The 16,888-nt window shown below is 43.1% G+C and overlaps 1 protein-coding gene across 19 annotated transcripts in view; it reads left to right on the plus strand.

Annotated features, from left to right (window-relative positions):
- The window catches only part of DMD (dystrophin), a 1,311,735-nt gene that overhangs the window by 1,084,966 nt on the left and 209,881 nt on the right, over positions 1-16,888 (plus strand). For 18 of the 19 annotated variants that reach the window (XM_077342956.1, XM_077342959.1, XM_077342965.1 and 15 more), the window contains 2 exons: positions 7,366-7,538; positions 13,126-13,282. In XM_077342956.1, the coding sequence (XP_077199071.1) occupies positions 7,366-7,538; positions 13,126-13,282 (330 nt within the window). Of the gene's footprint in view, positions 1-6,714; positions 6,832-7,365; positions 7,539-13,125; positions 13,283-16,888 lie in introns of those variants that run through there. The other variant, XM_077342973.1, reaches the window with a different exon arrangement.

Here is a 16,888-nt window from a genome sequence, read left to right on the forward strand (position 1 = left end):
CTGAATAAAAATTCGTATTTAGTGTTTTTTTAGAGCTATCAGTGTAAATCCATTGAATGGTGTGCGGGTACTTTGTGGATTGTAAGTGTTCTGTATGGTTTGTATGTCAATGCAAGTTGAGTCTGCTCATTTTGTTCCTGGTAAACAGATATTCCTTAAATGTCTGGCTCTCCAGATAATCTCATATTCATTTATGAGATACCGTATTTGTTGGTGTATAAGACGACTGGGATTATAAGACGAGCCCCAACATTTCCACTCAAAATATAGAGTTTGTATACCTGGCCCACCCCTGCATCTCCCTGTGACTGGCACTAGTGCGCAAGTGCGCATGTGCGAGCTCTGCGGAGACAAGGGGCGGGCTGGAGCGCCGCTGCTTCCCACCGAGCAGAACAGGCCGGTCACGCTGAAAAGGCTGGCATCCCTGTCTCGCTGCTGATGCTTGCCACAGCCACGCTGATGACCCTCCGTGGCCGCGCTGGATACCGCGCGATACTGGATGGTATGTAGAATGAGGTGGCCGGGCATCAGGAGGCCACTATGGGCAGCTATGTCTATCCCAACTGAAGTGCACCCGGCCTATAGGACGACCCCCCCCCCACTTGGACGCATATTTTTCAGGGGGGAAAAGTAGTCTTATACGCCAGCAAATACAGTAGCTCACTTCAAAACCATCAACCATCCACTGGTATCACATGATGAGCATGATGGTGAAGAATTATATAACAGTGGTGATATTCCTGCTAAATTTAATGCATGGATGAGAATTTGCATGTTTTATAGAACTACCAGAATGTTCCGAAATATGACTATGAACTATCAAACCTGTCTTAATTATCTGAGAACTATATTATTAGGGACTTCAAACACTATTATATGCTTAAGTTGTATTTACACACAACCATAAACGTCTCCTAAATTAGAAAATTGAAATAGTTTTCCTGATTCCCAGCCATATCAACTAGTTTCTGCTTCTTTTCATGACTGTGTTCTGTCAATGCATTAATAATTATGGATGTATGGGGATGGTATACATGTGGCAGGCAGCAATCATATATGATCCCAGACATTAATTTTGTAGCCAGAGGGGTTAAAGAATGAAAGTGGAGATGGTATCTCTCAAAAGTACCATAAGAATTCTAGCTCTGGAATGAAGAATAGGAATGAGATACTCAGGTGATATGTGTTTTAAGGAAATACCACTGTATTAGTACAGTTTTCCATCAATTTCTTTTCTCTTTCCTCTTAAATCTGTATTCCAGATGTCACTATCTAAGATTCTCAGAGAAGATTTTTGAAAGTCAATCTCTTTTAGCTTTCACATGCTCATGTGCTACTTTAAGTATATGCATCTCATCCTTTGTTATCTTATATAATTGGGTTAGAATCTTGGAAACATTGTAACAATATTCAGAGGCTTATCTCCCCAGGAGCGAGATACAATTTTATCTGTCTTTCTCATCTAGTCATTAACAGGAAATTCAGCAATGTAATCATACCAGTCTGGAATTGGGGTCATGCCATAAACTACTTGAAGAGAAGACTTGATGACATAATGATGTATAGCCATTTCACAAAAATGCTTTTAACACATAATATCTGCCCCTTAATTATATTTAAAATTTGATGTGAAAATTTTTATCATTATGGAGATTGCTGTTGAATGCTTTTGTGATAAGACACTCTTCTCAATGTTCTGCTGATGAACTTTACAAAGAACAAAATATAAATAAATTTCAATGGTAATATGTTTTTCTTAAGAGCCTCTTGTGGCGCAGAGTGGTAAGGCAGCGACATGCTGTCTGAAGCTGTCTGCCCATGAGGTTGCGAGTTCGATTCCAGCAGCCGGCTCAAGGTTGACTCAGCCTTCCATCCTTCCGAGGTCAGTAAAATGAGTACCCAGCTTGCTGGGGGGTAAACGGTAATGACTGGGGAAGGCACTGGCAAACCACCCTGTATTGAGTCTGCCATGAAAGGGTCAGACATGACCCGGTGCTTGCACAGGGGATACCTTTACCTTTACCTTTATTTTTTTGTGGCTTTTCTACTTGATAAAGTAGAAAAACTCAAATGATTATTACAAAAATATTTTATTCCTTGTGAATGTTTGTGTTGGATTGCTGTTTTGCACATACAACCTCTGATTTTCTTCAGAATTGATCCATAAATAGGAATGGGCATGAACAGCCTCACGGAGTAAAGTTCATCTTGAATTTTGGGCAGTTTGTGATTTATGAAACAATGTTTGTGGAAGGGTGACTGACACAAACATTCCACAGACATTGATGATATGTGGCAGTTCATGAAGAGATACATATCCAGAGAATCTCCACTCAGTTAACCTGTTTGCAAAACTATAAATCAACAGGAGGGTGGGATGGGGGCTGAATTCAGCCTTGGAAATACCAACAGGAGCACTCCAAAACTTAACAGGCACAGCCGAGTAACAATAACAGTAACCATTCTGCTGTATGGAAACAGAATACTATTTATCAGCTCAGCTCCTCAGCCTCTCCCTTGTTGGTGGATAGAGAGGCAGGGAACTTATTAAGAACAAAACACATTCATCATTCACTTCTGATTATGAACACCTATGCACTGCTGGGATTCAGGTGTTAATGTGGACTCAGAGCTCTGAGTCACTCTGTCTCTGCTTTTGCCAAGCAGTGAGGATTAACTACAAGCCAATGGCAATTGCCTCTATAGTTAGTGCTGGCATGCCTAAATATTAGATTTATTCCGCAGTCAGAACCTGACTGCACAGGAAAAGCCCAGCGAAGATCTACCAGGTCCAAGCCTAGACTTACTGTCTTGGAGTCTCTTACCGTGTTGGTATGGAACTTGGAAAGACCTCAAGGAAGGGCTCCATTGCTTGTTTTAGAAAGTGTGGGGAGACAGTTGTGACAGGCTTCTTCCACCTGATGCTACAAGCATCAGAGACTGGTCGGTGGTATGAGCTGCTGTCAGTGCTGACAGACCTGTGGCTTCCAATCATTCTGCAGCTAGCCCACTGACTGTACTGAAAAAGCCTGGCAGAGCTCTGCTGGATCCAAAGAACCATGAAAAGGTTGCCTCCCCCTTACAGACTTGGAGACTTCTGGGCCTACTGGAAGCAAGAGGACTGTAGCTGAAGGTGAAACACTCCCCCTGAGATACAAATGGGCAGTGGGATAAGGCCCTCCAAATGTTATGAAGTATTTATTTGAAAGAAAATGTTCACAAGCATACTTTTAGTACTACACCTGATTGAGCAAGGGATTCAAAAGAAATGGGTAAAACATAATTTTTCTGTCAATCTCTCTATACATGTCATATCAGTTGTTCAAATATAAGACTGAGCCCTAAGCTTAGGAAGTTTCAGATCTCTACGGTTTCTATGACCTAGAAGCTTCCTTCAGCTGTCCAGGCCAACACATGGCTAATGGCTGCTTTCTCCAGTCCTCAAGAGTTTTGCCTGCACTGATGGACTTGGCATAAAAGAGGCCTTCTTCTTTAGTCCCCTGACTTTATCACTTCTCTTTTCCCCACTCACTGGGATGAATCTGCATGGAGCTTTTATTCCAATCCCAGGTCGATTCAATCCCTGCCATCTACACTGAATGTGATTTCCATTTTGATTTTGGGTGATTAAAATTTTCCATCTGCAACAAGCATAATTGATCCAGAGTGACCCTGCCTTTCCCCGCACTATTCTGGAGTGGATTTGAAAAATCTGCATGAGTAAGCATGCAGCTCTGCTTTCCCTGAAATAACTTTCTGCTGAGCCTCCAATGCTGTAGAAAAGCTCTGATTGGCCATGGCATCAGTTCTCAGGTTGCAAGGCTTCCCTTAAAGGGGAAGCCCTAACTTCTCTCAGCCAGAGCTCCAGAAGCCCTAACTTCTTTCAGCAGAGATTTTCCTCTTGGATTTACTTCTTCTCCTCTGCTGTCTCCAATCCCCCCCCCCACCCCCATTCAAGAAAAGAAAGAAAGAGGCTCCTGCTGTGCTTGGCTCTCCTCCTCCCTTCTGAGTTTCCCTAATCACATGCAGAACACTTTTTGTTTCAAGGGGGCAGGGGGATAGAGGACGACCAGAGTTCAAATCAATCTGAATTCAGTAAGATCCACAATGGAATAAAGAAAGTAAGTGCAGAATCAGGCCAGATCAGAAAAGCTTCTCCTGGAGATTTTTTGTTTCTAAAGTCTTCCAAATCTCTCTTCCCTTCTTGAAGAAGGGGAAAAGCTTCACTCACCCTGCCAGATCTATATTAGCATGTGTACAAAGGTAAGCTCAGGTAAGTCTGGAAAGCAACTCAGCTGACTTCCCCCTTCTTGAATGCTCTCTGCCCAGAGAGAGAAAAAAACTTTTAAAACTCAGAGCAAAGGTTCTGCTCAATTCAAATCTCCAATAGTTTAGGTCCCACCTTTCCCTAAGAGCAGCCAATGGGAGCTGATGGAATATTGGCAAGGAGGAAGAACTGCAAACAGCCATTGGGGCACTAGGCAATGAATCCGACTGAGTGAAGCTGTGCCAGAATCACAACATAATGCTGACTGGGAAAAGGCCAGATTGTAATGAAGAAATCCAAATGCCTCCATGTAATAGGTCAAAATGTCAACTCAAAAGATATGCTGTAACCTTTTCCTGATTTACTTCAACATTATGTTCAAATCATACATACAAGTTAATTTCTTTGTATAAACCCCTGTGCTGGATATTGATGATTTCAGGGGGGAACGACACTCAGACCCATTATGCACGGGCCAAAATGCCCATGATGATGGCAGGGCTTCGAGGAAAATCCCCGATTATGCATTATGTTGCCACCATTCTAGGACTGCTCCAACCCAGGCCCTCAGAAGACCCACATTAACAAAAAGTGGATTCTTTTGGAGGCCTGGGTCTCCCAGGGGTGCAGGTGAGGGCTAGGTTGGGGTAGCCCTGTACATAATCAGAGGACGGTGTCCCTGTAGGGATGCCTCTCACCCCTGCTGGTTCCGCAGCTCTGCAGAACTGATGGGTGTCCCCCCGCCCTCACCATGGTGGGAGAGCAGCATGCTGCTTCCCACCGTCATGCAGTTGGGCCCCATGACCCTGATCTCTGCCGCTGCCACTTAAAAGTGCTCATGGTGCTTCCGGCCCCATGTTGCATGCGTGGGGCCATTGTGCCAGGGCAGTCGGCGTTAGCTGGGAGAGCTCCACCCCTGTGCATACACAGGGGATGGTGTGGCTTTGTGCCCTATCACAATGGGTTTGGAAGAAGCTAAGAGCTTGGATAATCTATAAATGCATGTATGTGGAGATGAGTCAATGGTGGCATTGTGCAGATGAAGCAGTGTTTGAGTCCCCAACATCGATATCTCTGTTCAGCATCTATGTGAGGGGTGATTATTAAACAGGACTGGGCTACCCTGTTTAGTAGTGTCTCTGTGAGTGAGAGAGAGGACCTGGTATGTTGAAATGGTTATGGCTCTCTCTGTATTTAGTTAGAGGTAGGACAGGTCACAAACTGTAACTGGGAAACCTTTCTGTAATTCTGAATCTTTGGGACAGAGGTTTTGAAGGGATATAGGAACTCTGAGTGAAAACGTTATCACAGATATTAAAGACGAAATAAATTTAATGTGATGCAAAAGTATGGGCATGCCGTGTTAGCTTGAAATCCTATGGTTCCTCTGACCACTGGGTCATTAGCCTGGGTCACTTCTACAGTTAGGGTTGCCAATCTCCTAGTGGGGACTGGAAATATCCTGAAATTAAAACTGATCTCCAGACTAGTTATCAGTTCCCTTGGAGAAAATGGCTGCTTGGAAGGGAAGACTGAATGGCATTATACCCCCCATGATCCATTTTATCCCCCAAACTCACCCTCCACCCCAAAATTTCCAAACTTAGAGTTGACAACCAGTCTTCAATGCATGTAGTTTAATACAAGTACAAATTACTTACAAGTACAAATACCAATGGAGAAAACTTTCCTATAGAATCGCCGAGGGTTGAACATGACTGAACAGATAACATCATCATCACCATAAATACAAGGGGCATTTTTATTTGGTCTTCACTGGCAAGGAGTCCACTGACAGCTTTTAGCTTACTATGGGTTTATACCTCTTACATAATCTTAGAGGGTATTCCAATTATAATATGTTGATTCCATACCAAAGAAGCAGCTTTAAGCTCCCTGTATCTCAGACAGAGTGCTGCAGAATACTGTAAGTCCAGGATCAATTAGTGACCTGCCAGCAGCTTGAAATTCTAACCCCCATCTCTTCTTGCTCTAACCTGAAGTAATAGTTATGATAATCTTAATGAGCAAGTGCTTTTCATCCCTAAAATAAATCTATACATTTGTGGAGCTGAAGCATATTTTTTTAATTATGAAGAGTGGGGCAGATAATATACAAAGACACTATTCAGTGTGTAGGCAGATAGGAATGCTAGTACCAGGCAGCTAGCTCTCTAAAGAATGTTCCTTTGGCAATGGATGGTTGATGAAAAATGAGAGGAAAAATGAATTTTAAAAGTTTCTGGCCTGCAATTTGAAAGTGATAAGAAAAGTCGGCTGTTTAATATAAGCCGCCAGTTGTGTATTCTGGGTACTCGTGGTTCCTCCCACAACCATGGCCCTGACTGATATTTTTACACAGTACAAAGTAGCTGTTTATTACTATTGACTGTTGAGGCCTGTGCTCTGAAATGCATTCAGTCAATGGAATGTAATGGAACTTGACATTTTAAAGCTCTGCTGTTATAGTAGCTTAGTTTTCCTGGGATTTCTATGTGGCAAGACCAGTGCTGAAGCTTCTGTTTCAAGCTGAAATGTTACATAGGAAGACTTACCATGTAAAGGTCAGATTTGACTGGGATCCTGAGGGATTTTTAATTATCACAAGTATTGTAACTTAACCAATCTGTGTCATTTTGCTACATATCAGATCCTAATAATAATGTTTAATATTTTAATGTACATTCTCTAACAAAACTGTGCTTATATAAACGCATTGTTTTATCAGATATGAGGAAGGACAGTACCCTCTCTGTGGTATAAAGCATAGTTACTTTTTCTTTAGGAATGAACAACAATAATGGATTTGAAAAATCTGTTTCAAATATTCAATTTAATTATTTTGGGTTGGGAAAGGGATTCTATATGAATGATGTGCCCAATCATTCTATATTACTGGTAATAAAGAACTAGCATTGTTATTCCCACTTGTGTTTCACAAATTGAATAAACTCTGGGATTTAATTAATTCAGGTAAGATCTTTTAAGAAATCACAATATCGGTATACATCTTTATTTTTATAATAATTATCATGATCCTCTTTTGACTTATCTCTGGTATTTCTCTGACAGTATTTCATGCATCTATTTCATCATAGGAACTCCAGAAAGAAATTGAAACGCATACTGACATCTACCACAGCCTGGATGAAAATGGACAGAAAATCCTGAAGTCTCTGGAGGGTTCCGATGATGCAACCTTGCTGCAGAGACGCCTGGATAACATGAACTTCAGATGGAGTGAACTTCGAAAAAAATCTCTCAGTATTAGGTAGGCCTAAACCAGAGGGTGCTAAAGCGCACAGGTTGTCAGTCATTTAAAAGAGGTAGTCATGCTGCTCTGTTGCAGTAAAGCAAGTATTTCTTTGTGTTGTGGTAATTTAAGAATGAGCATGTATAAAAATAGTTTTAGTCTTAATCAACATCCATTTTTCCTCTGAAGTGTACTCTTTTAATAATACTGCTAGGTATGATTGCCATAATCAAAATGATGACATAATGTATAGTTAAGAAGATAATGACAATGTAGCAAAGATGCTATCTCAGGATGCTGATTGTCAATAAGTATAGATACAAATGGGTAGCTGTGTTGGTCTGAAGTAGCACAATAAAATCAGAGTCCAGTAGCACCTTTAAGACTAACAAAGATTTATTCAGGGCATGAGCTTTTGAGTGCAAGCACCCTTCGTCAGACAATAAGTACTTATCATTCAGGCTTTGGCCTGGATAGTCCAGGCTAGTCCGGACTCATCAGGTCTTAGAAACTAAGGAGGGTCAGCCCTGGTTAGTATTTAAATGGGAGACTTCAAAGGAATGCCCGGGTCTCTATGCAGAGGCAGGCAATGGCAAACCACCTCTCAATTTCTGTTGCTTTGAAAACCCCACAGGGTTGCTTTAAATCAGCCATTATTTGATGGGGAAAATTATGAACTGCAGCTACTGTTAGAGCCACTAACTGTACCTGCAGTTTTTTAAAAAAAATAGTAGGAGAAGCTGTTGCAGGAAAAAAATCCAACAAAACTGCATTTCCCTGTGTTGCCAATATAACAATGAAGCATTAAGGATTAGCTTGAAATATATACAAGAGGCTATTTTTGTTCTTTGTATCTATTTGTATTGTATCATGACTGTGGAGTCTTAAAACTATTTGTAAATATGTAGTACAAGCGGGGTACACAAGGACTTGTGGGGACTTCATATTTACCCTCCCCTGATATTTCCTCTTTCCCTTCCCTGAAAGCCTCCCTATCCTCTCCCCTTTTCTAGTTTCCTTCTTGCCTTCCAGTCCACTAACCAACCTTCCTCTGTCTGACCTTCATCAACTTTTCCTGTTTTCCTCCTCTTGACAGCCTCTGTTGCACAGAAAACACTGGCGTATTGTGGGAAATTCCTTACTTTCCCCTGTATCTCCTCTGTATGCTATTTCCTCTTCCTCTCCTATCAGCCCCACATCCTCACCTTTCCCTGCTTCTTCTTTCCTTCTATCCACAAAGCATCCTACCTTTTATATACCCCCCAATCTTCAGTTAGCATGTATTTACTTCATTTATATCCCATTTTTCTACACAATGGGATCCCAAAACAACTTACATAATTCTCCTCAATTTTTATTCTCATAATGATCCTGCGAGATAGGTTAGGGGTAGTCAAACTGCGGCCCTCCAGATGTCCATGGACTACAATTCCGGCAATGCTGGCAGGGGGCTCTTGGGAATTGTAGTCCATGGACATCTGGAGGGCTGCAGTTTGACTACCCCTGGGTTAGACTAAGAGTATGTGAGTGGCCTAAATTCACTCTGCTGACACTCTGCAAATTGCTCTCAGGTCACACAGGTGGGGGGCATTCAGTGCACTCTCCCTCTATTTCTTGGTGCCAGGGTGAAAGGTGGATTTTCAGGCAGACTCTCTACAATTGCTGAGGGATGCTGCCTTCTAGGTTCCACTGGCAACTGCACATCTGGGACTCCAGCAGTTTTGGCTACAGCAGAACAAGCTAGCTGAGTGGAATGCCCCATCATCAGGACACGTGTCCCAATGGCTTGGTCACTCACAGCCCGAAGTCCTTTCACACTAGAAAACAGCTCACCAAAGTCACAGTCAGTGTTATATTTAAAGTCCAGTAGTCTAACATACAGGCAATCTACTATCTCTCCTTCAGCTTGAGAAGAAATGGCTAGCAGTCCCAGGCTGCTCCCAGGGTCTTTCTCTCACAAATCTGAGGCCTAGGTCTCTCTCTTCCCCCTTGCTTGAGTCCCCATGCTGATCCCATGGGGTTACCTGCTCTCATAGGGGCACTCCTTGGGTGCAGAGCTTACTTTCCATGCTCCAAAACTTGTAGCTGCCTGCCCCTTCTTCCCAATGAGCCTTCTCTCTGCAAACAACTTGAGGCTGACATATGCCAACCAGCACTGTAATCCATGCCAGGTTTTGTAATTTCTGTGTAACCCTTAGCCCCAGCATCCACTGTAGAAACAGTTTCTCTGCTCTCTAGGGAAAATCCCAGGCCTTGGGGGCTACTGTACAGTTCATATATCTGAGAGTCCAATTTGTGGGGTAGCAAGGGGTCTATGTACACTGGATTTCATGACCCTTGCAAGGAGTGCAGAAATCCAAAGTATCTGCTGCCCTGGCAAGCCACATCTTTTTGTTTGGAAAGGGCAGGCCCCATTTTCAATTAGAGCACCTCAACTTCTTTGAGGGGCAACTACTCTACTCATACCTCAGATGATGGAAGCCACCCATCAATAATGATGAATTAGGGGTCCTTAAGTGACCACTGCCAATGTGGATGGGTTGCCAAACCCATATTCAAGATCAATAGCCCCGAGACACTCGAAAGAATTAATGTAGTCTCCCTTAGCTCAGACATGGTGTGATAAAACCAGGCCGGCAAAACATACAAGCCATGGATGCTGATAAAATGTCAGTTCTCCCCTGATCCTTAACTTGTGAAGTCCATAAACCAGACCCAGATGTGGCATATCACTACAGCTATTTATTTTCACATTAGCAAAATAATTGTGCTGGGTGTGAGCTAGCAGTTTCATAATACTCCCGTTTAGTTGCCCTCACTGCCATCTCATAGGCTTTCATAAGCATCCTATAAGATGTTCTTGAAGCTTCGTCATGAGTCTTCCTCCAGACATGCCCTAGCCATCTCAGTTCCCTTTTCTCCTCAGGTAGCTCTGTAGCCTACCAGAGAGCTTCTTTGGGGAAAGGGAGGAGAGGATGTTGAAGAGCAGTCTCATCGATGGCAGCCGGCATCTAGCCATACCAGCCACTGACCAGGTCACCTAATGAGTTGCCATGAGGCATTTGGTGAATGGTGCAGAATATTCAGGAAACCTTCTAGATCCATGTCTCTGTGGGAGGGCAAAAATCAGCCCACCACTTGAACTGGGGGTGGTGAGAAATGGAGCCGGGCCTTCACAGCACAGTGGTCCAACCATGAGACATACTGTGTTTCCCCAAAAATAAGACATACTCATAAAACAAGCCATAGCAAGATTTCTAAGCATTTGTGCAATATAAGCCTTACCCTGAAAATAAGACACACCCATAAGCCGTAGCAGGATTTCTAAGTGTTTGCATAATATACGCCATAGAAGTAAAGCTGTGGCTGACTTTTTACTGAGCATTGTGTATCTCTACCCCCAAGCCGTGGGGCTGGGAATCCGGTCTGACTTGGGGGTATTTCTCTCTTCTCTCTTCTCTCTTCAAAGAAGGGGGCAGAAAAGCCCAGCCAAGAGGAGACAAAAGGAAGAGCCACCTGCCCGCCCGCCCTCCCTCCCTCCCTCGCAGCAGATTCCAGCATGCGCCTACGGGAGCAGGAGAAGTGAGGCAGTGAGGAGGGTGTTTTTTGTAACCAGGGACGACCAGCAGCAACACGCCAGCTGATGTTTGGCAGAAGATTTGGGTCCTGCAGCCAGCCAGGCATCCTCCCCGGCACCAGCCCCAAGCACACCTGGCACATTATTACCCCACCCTGCTTTTTTCCCCCTTCCCTTGCCGTGCACCCGCTTCCCTTCCCTGGCCCTTGTGGGGGTTGCTTTCCTGGTGAGAGGGGCAGAGCCTGCACCAGCTTGCCAGCCAGCACCCACATGCGGGTCCAGAACTCTGCACCTGCGGGTGGGCACCAGCTGGTGCACTGCCAGCATCAGCACTCCGCCCCTCCACAGGGCTGGCCACCCCAATCGCTCTCACCCCACACAAACACCTTTGTTGATGGCACTGACTTTTCTAAACAAGACATTGCCTGAAAATAAGCCATAGTGTGTCTTCTTGAGGAAAAATAAATATAAGACAGTGTAATATTTTCGGGGAAACACAGTAATTAATGGCAACCATATCCACATCCACCCCTGAGTAAAAGATCAGGCCTGCCTAATGGATGGAACTGGTAACAACTTGCAAGAGTCCTAGTGTTGCCATGGTTAACAACAGATCTGGGCCATGCCTTCGGACTGGCAGCTCTGCATGAACACTGAAGTTACCCAAAATTAAAAAGTCTGTGGAACTGCAAGGCCCAAGCAGCTATCACCTCCAGAAGGTCTTGACCAAGTCCCATCTGAGGTCTACACATTCAGTGCCTGGGATCTTTGGTGCTGGGAATGTCTGAAGTAGTAAACCTCCTGGACCAGTACTGCTACCCCTCTCCCCTGGCCTATAGTTCAAAATTGATGGAGAACCAAGAATCTAAGGGTTGGGTGAGTTCTTTCAAGGTGACTGTTTCGCCTTCTATCCCTCAGATCACAGTTACACAAGCTAAGTCCACCTTCTGCTCGCCCAAATATGCCTGCATGGTTGAAGATTTGTTTTTGATCAACCTGGCATTGCACAACATGAATGTTGGAGCCAGGCTAATTACCCTAGTCTCTGTCTCAGCATTTCTTGGGGTGGGGCAGAGATTAGAAGGGGGTGTGAGCATAGTTGTAGGGAACCTGGCCCTGAGAATATTGAAGCCGATTGCTCTTTGGCCAATCTTATCTCCCGACCCTTCTCTTATCCAATCTCCTCCCAATGCTCTATCTGCCATACCCTCCAATTATACGAATCCCTGGCCCAGTTGATCCCCCTCTTCTTTCATCTCTCCCCTCCCTGTTCTGTTGTTGTTCTGCAACAGTATTACTTGCCATCTACTGTTCCAAATCATGTTGTCTTTATTTCTAAATTCAATACCTCTTTCTTCCTTTCCTCTATTCCTATACTACCTTCATCTTCCTATCTATGCTCCTACTCCCCGTCTGTCTAAATCGCACCCACTAATGATCCTATTAACTACTAATTCCACTCCCTCCTATATACAATAATTAAGATTAGCAATTTATAAGTAATGTGATCAGTAACTGATCTCCCATGCTCCCAGTAATGCTGATCCTAGACCTCTAATTAAATGGAACTTCATCTATAGACATAAACTGTAAATACATGCTGCCCTATCCCTTTGTCATATATTCATTGGTTCCAATCTCCCCTATCATTCTTTCAATAGGGTTAATATTTACACAGAGATCTACACACACCTAGGGGGCAGGGTTCTGATGCAGTGAATCTGAACAATCAACTAGGGACAACAGAAAGAATACTGATTTGAAAGTGGACATTAATGAAAAAGGAACTCGAGATATCATCACCAGACTAAAGAGATCAGTTCTCTTAGAGAAAATGGCTGCTTTGGGGGGGTGGACTCATAGCATTATAGTTCACTGAGGTCCCTCCCCATCCCAAATCCTACACACTCCCAGGATTCCACATAGAATCCCCCCCCCCCAGGTAGGATTATACTTGTGTGTTTGACTACTTGTATGGAGATTTTACATAATCCCACAGTTCTTGGAGACTGTAACTATGTTTTCCAGGTCTCATCTAGAAGCCAGTTCTGATCAGTGGCGACGACTACACCTTTCCCTCCAGGAACTTCTAGCATGGCTGCAGTTGAAAGAAGATGAGTTAAAACGACAGGCACCTATTGGTGGAGATCTTCCCACAGTACAAAAGCAGAATGATACACACAGGGTATGATATCTCAAAATCAGTTTTGCAATAGTTGTTCTCTTTATTAGATTTTAAACATTAATCAAATTCTTTCTTACACTGAGTCATAAATTCAATATTAGGAATAATTAAAATTAACATGAGCAGGGACATTTAACTGATTTGTGTGTCGTATAACTGGTTTGCAAACAAACTTCAAACCCTAGTTTCACATTCTGGTTACTATGGAAACTCTATACCCTGTGCAGTCAACAGAACCATGTACAAAGAATCTTCAGGTATTTGAAGGGCTGTCTCATAGTGAATGGAGTGCAGTTGTTCTCTGTAACCCCAGAATATCAGATCAGAACCAGCAGGTTGAAATTAAATCAAAAGAGCTTTTGTCTAAACATATCGAAGAATTTTCTCAGAGTTAAAGGAGTTCTTCAGGGGAGCAGGCATTTTCGTTCTTTGGAAATTTGTAAGCAGAGGTTGGATGGCCACCTGACAGAAATGCAGATTCTTTGACTCACTATGAATTTAGGCAGATGGTAAGAGGGAGGGCAGAAAGGGATGAGCCACAGTCATGAAACTATATAATGGCTCATTCACTACACCATAATATATATAGTAATTACACCATAAACCACATACTGTTGGTTAGTATCATAGAAGTTCCATCAAAGTCTCCAGGATTATTTTATTATATCTCTGAATTAGGTGGTTTGAAGAAAGTCTATAATATGGAGGTCTGATATGAGTGTAAGTTGGTAAGCCTTTGGGGTGAGAAATAGTGTATAAATCCACGCTGTTCCCACGACTTATTTTTGACTTTGTAAGAGCCTTGAACATGCTTCCATTTTCCATTACACATATATAGATAAAGGTATCTTGGTCTCCGTGTCTGTTTCTCTTGACTATCAAAGTTAGCTCAGTTTAGTCACTTTTAGAAAGCTTTTTTGCAATGTAGTAGCATTTTTATGTCATAGTATGAGACCTGCCTAGTTGCAGACAATTTAGTTCCCTGTAGAACAAAATGAACAAAAGAGAACCTTCAAATTTAGGTCATTCTGAGTATTCTTCAGCAGTCTCTTGGGGAGAGACAGTGGAAAGGAAGAGCAGTTTTAAGGTTTCCTTTGACAGCTCCTTTATTTATACTTTTTTGAGGATTTTCTTCCTCTTGCCAGTATATTTCCTGAACACAACAGAACTTGTCATGCCCTATGGATTTCTTTTATTGCTACATAGTCACAATGCTAAAATAGACAGTTCTTTCAAATTCCAGCAGACCTCAATGATTTCAGTTCATGCTTCCTAAAAAGAATTATATTAGTTGAAGTTGACTTTTGAAGCAAGAAAAAGTATTGTGTTTGCTTGTTTATTGCATAAGTGTGTGTGGTAGACAGGGCTGAAAGACAAAATCCCTTATAAACTAGGGGTGTACATTAGGCTAATCCAGGCCAGAGTAATACTCTAATTGGTATTTTGAGGTATTAATTCAGCCAGGTAGCAATTTTAATTTATTTTCCAGCTCCAGAATGGCTGCACTTGAAAAATCTTGAAAATATTCATGATTTCTCGAGCTCATTGAATAGCTGCCATTAAAAGACATTCAGACAGATTGCAATCCCTTTAAATGTCTTCAGACATGAGTTGATTGCAAAATGAAGTTGTGGTTTGGAGTTTAAAAGGAATTTAAAGGGACTGTGAACCGCCCTTGACTCAGACAGGCCCCCTGGTATCCCAGAGAGATCCGGGAGAAGAAGAGGGAAGTGAGACGGCTCGAGTGAGTGTAGCGGAAGATTCATGATGAAGCAGCAAGAAAATATCATTGCAGGCTTATGAGGGCATATGAAATGGCAGTGAAAGTGGCAAAACATGACCTTTTCTTGCTTACAGACAGCCTGCTACCCTAACCAACTTTTTATCTGCAATGATAATCTATGTAACATGAACTCTGGTACCAAGGCCTTCAACAAACCAAGGCACTAGCTTTGCTTTCATATAGATCCTAGCAATAACATCAGTAGACCCAGCAACATCAGCCATACCATCTCAAGCTCATATTCCTACCTGTACTCTAATGTGATTTATGCCATCACGTGTCCGAAATGTTCTTCTACCCACTTCACTGGGCAAACAGACCAGTCCCTTCGACAAAGAATGAACATTAGAAACCACAACATTTAAAAACCAGTGTGGGGGATGGATGGGCAGGACGTTCATTTGCTGACCTTCCAGGACATTAGTTGCTTACATAAGAGTAGTAGTTCTATTACATAGGAATTTCAAAGACAGATTAGGAAAAGAAACTGCTGAATTGCAGGAAAGAGCCAGCTTGGGGTAGCGGTGGCTTCGAATTTGATGAGCCAGGATTGATTCCCGGTTCATCCACAAACCTTGTGCCTTCTAGCTAGATTTTAAAGCTATAAACAGTCGAATATCAGTCACATATATCAGTCTTGGCTGAGATGCAACTGAGAGCTTGGCCATCTGGGTGGTGTACCGTTCAGCCAATGTACTACCAGATGTCCTGTTGGGCCTGCTGGAGGCAGTGACTGCTGAGGCATTGCACTACCCCAAACTATTAGTTCTGGGGAACTTCAACATTCACATGGAATTACTGTTCTCTGGAAATGGCCCAAACCTAGGTGTAAACTGCATGGAAATATTATTCCAATCCCAGATCGATTCAGTCCCTACCCTCTACACAGAATGTGATTTCCATTTGGATTTGGGGCGATTTAAATTCTCCTTCTGCAGCAAGAAGGATTGATCCGGAGTGACCCTACCTTTATTGTGCGATATCTCAGAGTGCTGTTAATCCTCAATATCCATTGGGAAAGAAAGTTCCGTGGTAGAGAACCTCTGATAGGCTACACCTCGTCATGTGACATGCTTGCCTTAAAGGAGAAGCCCCTAATTTTTCTCAACTTCTGTCGGTCCTGGATTTTTTTCTCCCTTCTCTGCCTTTTTCAATCCTCTCCCCCTCCCCTCCAAGAAAAGGAAGAGGCTCCCTGCTTGGCTCCTCTCCCCCCCTTCAAGAAAAGAAAGAAAGAGGCTTTCCTTCCCCCCCCTTCTGAGCCTCCCTAACAATGTGCAAAAGACTTTCCTGTTTCAATGGGGGGGGGGAGAGAGGAAGACCCGAGTTCAAAGCGATCTGAATTCAACAGGATTGACAACGGAATAAAGAAAGTAAGTGCAGACTCTGCCCTAGTGCTGCCCATGGTGGCACTGAGGCTCTCTCAATTTATTGTGGGCTCCACCCACCAAGCACCCATCAAGCAGGACATACCCTGGATCTGATCTTTGGTGCAAGGTTGAAAGTGGATCTGATAGTAATGAATGTTGTCTCATGGTCAGAACACTGAAGGCTATACCCTGAAGAGCTGAGTCAGTATTCCACCCCTGACCTATTTGGGTGGAAGGCATACTTTAGCCCACCCATAGAGACATAGATCCAGAAGGATTCCTGAATACTCGGCAGGATCTGATGTCCCTGGTGACTCATTATAGGATTTGGTCAGCAATTGGCATAGCCAAATACTGGCTACCATTGATGAAATCATGTCCTGTGCACCCTAATATTACACAGGTCTGCTGGTACACACAGGAGCTACATAAAAAAAAAGGTAGCCGAGATGACTA

Source organism: Paroedura picta, chromosome 6 (genome assembly GCF_049243985.1).
Source record: "Paroedura picta isolate Pp20150507F chromosome 6, Ppicta_v3.0, whole genome shotgun sequence".
In the NCBI taxonomy this organism is placed as follows: domain Eukaryota; kingdom Metazoa; phylum Chordata; class Lepidosauria; order Squamata; family Gekkonidae; genus Paroedura; species Paroedura picta.